Source organism: Euprymna scolopes, chromosome 2 (assembly GCF_053919585.1).
Source record: "Euprymna scolopes isolate OS-2025 chromosome 2, ASM5391958v1, whole genome shotgun sequence".
Classification (NCBI taxonomy): Eukaryota; Metazoa; Mollusca; class Cephalopoda; order Sepiida; family Sepiolidae; genus Euprymna; species Euprymna scolopes.
Window position 1 is genome coordinate 63,103,640 of NC_136483.1, and position 7,835 is coordinate 63,111,474.

Below are 7,835 nucleotides of genomic sequence, written 5' to 3' on the forward strand. Positions count from 1 at the left end.
AAAAAAAAAAAAAAAATCTTGCTCGCGAATATTCGTCAAAATTTAATATTTAAAAATATTATTTTCAGAATATATAAATTGTCGCTGAAGTTAATGTTTTAAAGAATAAATATTGAATTGTCTTAAAGACGCCCACAGAATCCCCCCCCCAAAAAACACGGTACATAAAAAAATCAATCTTAGTCGCAAAAATCCGAAATCAGAAAGAGACACCCATTTATTTAAATATCTTTTATTTAAATACGTTCGTTTTGTTACTTACTTAAAAATATGTTTTGTAAATATATACTTTTTCTTTTAAATCTTCAAAAGTTTTGTAAATATATTTAAAAAAAAAAAATTGCTGGCGAATATTCAGCATGTTTGCTATTTGACGTGTTTACAAACAACCGACGCCTTGTGCTTGTGCCAATGTCAAGGTCGAATCACCAGTGTTAGTTGAAATGTGCGCCGGGCACCGCCTGGCAGCGTCGTCTGCTACAAGGTCTCTATTCTTTACTTGGTCCGTAAATTCTGTACGCAAAAACCATGATATTTTGCCAAGATCGGTTATTTTGAATTTTTATTTAATCTCTTCTTAACATCGGTCAACATTATGTCACAATTTGATTTGATTAAAATGTCATCGACCCATAAAACCAAAATCCGTAGTTTATTGTCTTTGTTTTGGGTATACAACCAGGGGTCCACAGGGCATTGTTTAAATTGTTGTTCAATCATATAATCACGAAATACTGTATTCCAACACTAAGTGCTTTGCTTTAAACCGTACAGTGTTTTTTTTTTTTTAAGCCTCAACGTGCAATTTTTATTTTTCATTATAAATCCCTCTGGATGGGGAGGTGCCCGGAAAATTCGTCTCTGGAAAACCCGTACCCGGATAACTCGTACCCGGAAAATTCCCCCCTCCTTTTTGCTAGGTAGGAAAACTGGTCCCTTATTGAATAAATATCGATTGAAAACACATTTTATTACCGTTCCTGAAGGAGATATTGTTTTTAAAAGAGGCTATGCACCCCCATAATATTTTTAAAAAATTATTTTTAACTCTTGCTTAAAAAAATAAACTTCATCACGGAGACGAAACCAAATATTCTTTCAAAAAAATATTCTAGTTTTAACACTTTTTGTGTCATTACGAAACAAAAATAAAGAAAGAAAACGCGTATTATCAAAGAAAGCAATTATTTTGTTTAGAAGAATTAATTCAATTTAAATAATTATTGTGTTATTACAAAACAACAAAAAAGAAAACACGGTCTTATGTAATTTTGGTACCGCGCTGAAATAATAACCTTATTATTTCGAAAGCCATTCTTAACATGGGGAGGGGAGGGTATCGTTTAAAAGTCATTTCGGGGGCACTTGTGCAGTACTTAAAAATATACAAATTTATTTTCTTTTGGAGGTTGGGGAGGCTCGTTTTAAATACTTTAGTATTTTCTTTAATTTTCGGTCATTTTTTTTTTAAAATTATTTACTAAGTAATGTCGAGTGCGACATTGCTTGTTATTTCTTTTTAACTAAATAAACTCTTTAAAATAAGTTTAAACACCAAAAACTTACAACGCTAGGTAGAAAACGAAAACTTAGAAAAATCAATTTAATTTTTTAAAAACAGTAAACAAGTAAAAATACTTTAAAAAAATATTATGGGATGTGTATTATTACCTAAAAATATACAAATTTATTTTCTTTTGGAGGGGGCCCATTTTAAAACTATATCTACCTCTTTAATTTTCTATTTTTGAGCAATTATTGAGACTCCTAAGATGTAATCCTCTTATGTCGGACATTTTTTGTTCATAAGTAACACTCGACATTACTTTTTTTTTTAAACTAAATAAGCTCTTTAAAATAAGTTGAAACACCAAAAGCTAGGTAGAAAACGAAAAGTTAGAAAAATTAATTTAATTTTTTAAAACAACAGTAAACAAGTAAAAATATTTTTTAAAAATATTATGGGATGTGTATTCTCTTTTAAAGACAATATCTTCTTCAAGAACGGTCATAAAATGTGTTTTCAATCGATATTTATTCGATAAGGCACCAGTTTTCCTACCTAGCAAAAGGGGACGAGTTTTCCGGGGTCGAGTTTTCCGGGTACAAGTTTTCCGGAGACGAGTTTTCCGGGGACGAGTTTTCCTAAATTCGGATGGGGAATATAAATTTCACAGTCTATTGGGGCATTTAAATAAGCATTTTTTACGTCCATTTGATGGATATTTAGGTCATATTGCGATAAAATTCTGATTGTCGTTAGGTTTGTGGTCGGTGAAAACGTAGAAAAATATTCTATACGATAAATCTGAGAGTATCCTTTAGCAACAAATCTAGCTTTGTACTATTTCGTTTTTGCTTCCTATTTTCCATTGACTTTAACATCATCATCATCATCATCATTATGGATACTCTTGTCAACGGCGACTTCATTGTTGTGATTTGTTTTAATAATTTGAGGAAATATAATTTCATCCTTTTCATACGATGGAGTTTTATCTTGGAAATTAAACGTGTCAGTGAATTTGACACAGTCGGATTCTTTTTATTTTATTTTTCTCTGGAGAAAATACTAAATAGGCTGGGCTGTTTTTATCCTACCCAAGGAATATACCGCTACCGGTTTTAATATTTAATTTGCTTTTTTATCTATAACTGCGAAGCAAATTGAACCAAATACATGCATTCTGCTTAAATTTGGTTTCACAAGATCGGTATTGTTTTGAAAGCTTCAAATGGGGTTTAGATGGTGTTTTGTTAAAGCACCGGTTGCGTATATATGCAGCCACTATAAGTGTGTACGTCCAGAGGTTTTTGGGGAGTTTTGATTCAATGAGTAGACATCTTGCCATTTTTCATGTTTGATACGATGGTTAATTAATAAAGTTCAAATTAATAAAAGTTCAAAGTCTTTCTTAGTGAATTCTGTACCATTCTCAGAGCGAATACATTTTACTTTACCATAGAGAGCCATGTAGGTAAATATTTTTTAGTTGCTAGCAGGGTACCAGATTTATTCTTGAAGAAATAAACCATTATTAAACCAGTAATCATCTACAAAAATCTAATGCACACCTGATATTTTTTCTGGCCATCGGTTCCATGGGACCGTTCAAGTCACAATGTACCAGTGATAGGATTTTCCTGGCCTTCTTGTCTGGTATCTTGTTTTGATATTTTATCATTGTTCTCTGCATACAAAGATCGCAGTTTAAGTTTTTTGATGCTTTTATTTTCATTCCATCAACCACATTCAGCAACTTTTTGATATATATGAAGGGCGTGCAATAAGTAATGCCCCTGACCCACTTCCCATAGCAGTAGAGCAACGAAACTTGGCACAGTTATTAGTCTTTACATAGGAACCTCCTATAACACAGAACAAGCTAGGTAACATACAAATATCCGTGCATGAGGTCGCCAAGCTAATAAAGAACCTAGATTCCAGTAAAGTAACTGGCCCTGATGGCATCCCAATTATAGTGTTAAAAAAGCTTCAACCAGAACTTGCTCCCATACTTACGAAAGTATTTAAGCGCTGCCTTAAGGAGAAGTGCTTTCCGACTCCCTGGAAGACCTCATCAGTTTGCCCTGTATTTAAGAATTCAGGTGATAAGTCATCTCCCTCTCAGTAGAGACCAATAAGTCTCCTGTGTGTTATGAGTAAGTTGCTGCAATCCATATTAAATAGAGAAATAGTCAACCACTTCAGCAGGAATAACCTTCTTAGTGACACACAATATGGTTTCCGCTCTGCAAGATCTACTGCAAATGTGCTGACGGTTATATCCCACAGGATTAGTTAATCTCTTGACAAAGGCTTCCTTTCTAGGGCAATTGCTCTTGACATATCAAAGGCCTTCGACAAGGTATGGCATAAGGGTCTACTTCACAAGATTTCCAGCTACGGTATAACTGGAAATGTTTTCTCAATCATTAAATCATTTCTCTCCGATAGGCTCATAAGAGTAGTGGTAGATGGACAAAAATCGGAGGCCTGCAATATAAATGCTGGAGTCTCTCAGGGGTCAATCCTGGGCCCAACTCTCTTCCTGATCTACATCAATGACCTCCCTAAACACATACTTAAATCATTCGTTGACAGCTATGCTGATGACACGACCATCTACGGCAACACATCAAAGGCTGTAAATGATAAAGTTCTCTCTGATTCTCTCTCCTCTGATCTCGTGCACGTGGTTCAGTGGGGGAAGATGTGGCTGGTTACCTTTAATGCATCCAAAACCAAACTCCTATCCTTACATCATCAACGCTCTGATCCCCAGCTGGTATCAATTGTGATGGATGGCTCTCGTCTGGGTGAGGCCCAGTGTTTTGACAAGCTTCTGGGTTTGACCTTTACTCCTGATCTGAAATGCAATATGTACATCAAGTCTGTTGCCAAGGTCGCTGAAAAGATGGTGGGATCCTTCTACCGCTCCAGAAGATATCTCACTACTGATGCAATTCTCTATCTATATAAAAGCCAAGTACGTCCAAGGATGGAATACTGTTGCCATATCTGGGCAGGAGCTGCTAAAAACAGCCTATCCTGCCTTGACAGAGTACAAAATAGACTTCGTGGCTTAGTGGGGGATGCCCTTTTCTCTACCCTGCAACCTCTCTCCCACAGAAGAGACGTTGCGAACCTTTCCTTGTTTTATCGTTATTTCCATGACAGGTGCTCGTCTGAACTCCAATCTCTGGTCCCCCCTCGCCAATCTTTCACGAAAAACACCCATCTAGCTGAATCCACTGTGAAAAATTTCCCCCACTCTATATCTGTGCCTAAATCAAAACGCCGATTCCATGAACAAAGCTTCTTTCTTAGAACTGCACGCCTGTGGAACTCTGTTCCGTCTGCCTGCTTCCCTCCGGACAACAACTTGGATGTCTTCAAGTCCAATGTTAACAAATACCTAATGAACCGCCCCCTTAATTAAACACTTCATCAGATCTCCACACTAACGTAATGTATTTGCAATAACCCTTATCCCTGAGTGGCTTCCGGGCCTTGATAAGTGGTGATCACTGTGTAAAAAAAAAAAAAAAAAAAAAAAGAACCACCCAGGTTTATGCATTTCTCCCATCGTTTGATGCAGCTCTGGAGACCATTTTTGTAGAACACTCCAGGTTGGTCCTTCAACCACGACGTGACTTCAGAAATCAAGGCTGCATCATCTGGGAAACGCTTTCCTTTCAAAAACAACTTCATGGCTGGGAAGAGGTGAAAGTCAGAGGGTGCATGGTTAGGAGAGCAGGGAGGATGGGGTAGGATTTCTTAACCATATGCCCGTGCTTCTGATCTGGTGACATGCGAGTTGTGTACCGGACCGTTGTCCTGCAGGAGGAGAGTACCTTTGCTAATCTTGCCCCGCCTTTTGATTTTGATAGCTTCCCTTAATTTCCTCAAAAGTGAAGCATAATAGGCTCCTGTAATTGTGGTACTCTTTGCCACGAAATCTGTCATCACTACTCCGTCCTGGTCTCAGAAGACTGTGAGCATGACCTTGCCAGCGGAAGGTTGCACCCTTGCCTTCTTTGGAGGTGGTGAGTCCAAGTGCTTCCACTGCATTGACTGAGCTTTGGTCTCTGGATCATAGTGATGGACCCCGGTTTCATCCTGTGTAATCAGTCTTTTGAAAAACTTTGACTCATCTTCTTGGCACATCTCCAAATTCATCCTCGAGCACTCAACGTGTTTCGCTTCTGGAATGGTGTGAGCAACCTGGGAATCCATCTGGCAGACACCTTATGCATATGCAAATGGTCATGAATGATAGTTTCCACAGACCCTGTACTAATCTTGACATCTTGGGCTATTTGGCGAATAGTAATGCGCCGATCTTCCAAAATGGCAGCTTCAACTTGATGGACAGATACCTCATCAATGGCAGAAGGTGGGCGACCAGGTCTGGGAGCTGTTTCCACAGACTTCCGGCCATGTTTGAATTCACGATGCCAGCGTTTTACAAGGTCATATGATGGGGCATTATCACCATAAGTTTCTTTCATTTCATCAAAAGTCTCCTGTGGTGTGCGTCCTTTCAAATACAAAAACTGGATCACTGCTCGACATTCAACAGGCTCCATTTCACACCTGACTCAGTTCAAACACCTGTAAAACAAACCACAATTAGTTCAAAGCTGTAATTTGCCACATAATCCGTAGAGATATAAATCATTGTACATGCAAAATTTCAGCTAGATCAGACAACTGGAAGTGGGCCAGAGGCATTACTTATTGCACGCCCCTCGTATATATATGGAATATTGAAGTGCCCAAGAATTTTATGCCATGTCTGTAAATCATGGCAGGCGGTTTTTGATGGGACTACGCTGTTTAAATAATATTGTCTACCATTTTCTTTAATCTCGAATGCAGTTCCATTCGGGTACACCAGTTTTAATTTATTGGGCCTAAAGTTTATATTTGCACCTGGTTTAATGGCAGCTTGTACAGAAAATATATTTTGTATAAATTTCGGAATTAGAAGGGCGTTTTCCAGAATACAGAAACAAAGTTCACCTTTATTGTTCCCTGGCGAGATTTTGGCATCGCCTCTCTTCAAAATGATATTGTTTACTTTACTGCTGTTGCCCAGTTCTACAAAGTGACTCCGAGGCTTAAAGTTAGGATCAAAATTGATAAAATCAGATTCCTTCATAATTACATGTGTCGCTGAACCACAGTTGACAAGAAAATTGTTACTGTTTATTGGAGTGTCAAACATACATGAAAATAAAAATGTGTGTTCGCTAACGGAGCTCTCCACATTTTTAATGGAGTCTCCTTTGAAATGTTTGTATCTACATTGGAGACTCTTGTGATTAGGTCGTCCACAATTATCGCAAATAATTTTCATACTTTTCTTAGGAAAAAAATTGCTTTTGGAAAAGTTGCGGTTTTTATTCCAGGCATGGGTATAATTAAATTTTGATGTTTTTAAATTTACGAAGAAAATGTTTACAAAAAAAAGTGATTTCAAAAGTATTTGTTAAAAAGAAAATTTTTTTTCTTTCTTCAAAAAGTGATGCAAAAGCATTTGTCAAAAAGAAAATTTACAAAGAAACTATTTTCAGTCCAAAATGTTGCAACAAACTGTATATATTTTATAAAGTTGTGTTAAATGTGTGTTTTATTGACGACAACCTGATTATTATGTTTTTTAATAATCCAAGTTCTTTTTCTTTTTCAGCAAAATTACCAGAGTCTGACTTGAACAAAATTAAAGTTGGGAAATTGATCAATACGCGTCGCAAAGATGTGAAGCATGTTAAACCGATGTTCAACAAAACTCGAAAGCTGCTCAAGGATCTCTACCAACCGTTCAACAATGAATTGGCTGTTTTACTAAAAAATGACAAATATCGATGGGAAACATAAACCTTGATGCATTACTCACCATAAAATAAATACAAATTGATAATAAATTACTTTTATAAAATTCATTTTTGTTGATTCCAATATTTTCATTTGGAGAAAATTTATTGCAAATCAATTGTTGTTTTATTGTTGAGCATTATTCATTCACTTTGAATTGTTAGTATTCGTTTCCTGAATATCGTTCTAGTTAGAATTCTTTGCTAAAAATACATTGGGTACTTATGTGTGGGATCACGTGGAAGATGCAAACATCTCTAAGTAAAAGCCTTTTTATGGAATGAACTGGATTGTTTGTGTGTGTGTGTGTGTGTGTGTGTGTGTGTGTTAATTAAAACAAAGCAAAAATAAAAGGAAATTTTCGGTAAATTAGAAAGAAAATATTGTGCATAAATAAAAGTAAAAAAAGTCAATCATAATTTATGTCTTAAAATAAGCAATTTGTAAAAAG

At 36.3% G+C, this 7,835-nt stretch overlaps 1 protein-coding gene across 1 annotated transcript in view; it reads left to right on the top strand.

The window, feature by feature from the left end:
* LOC145291590 (carbohydrate sulfotransferase 15-like) overlaps positions 1-7,452 on the top strand; it is a 132,956-nt gene extending 125,504 nt beyond the window's left edge. The window contains exon 8 of the mRNA XM_080137671.1: positions 7,200-7,452. Within this exon, the coding sequence (XP_079993797.1) occupies positions 7,200-7,387 (188 nt within the window). The 3' untranslated portion in view covers positions 7,388-7,452. The remainder of the gene's footprint in view (positions 1-7,199) is intronic.
* The last annotated feature ends 383 nt before the right edge of the window (positions 7,453-7,835 follow it).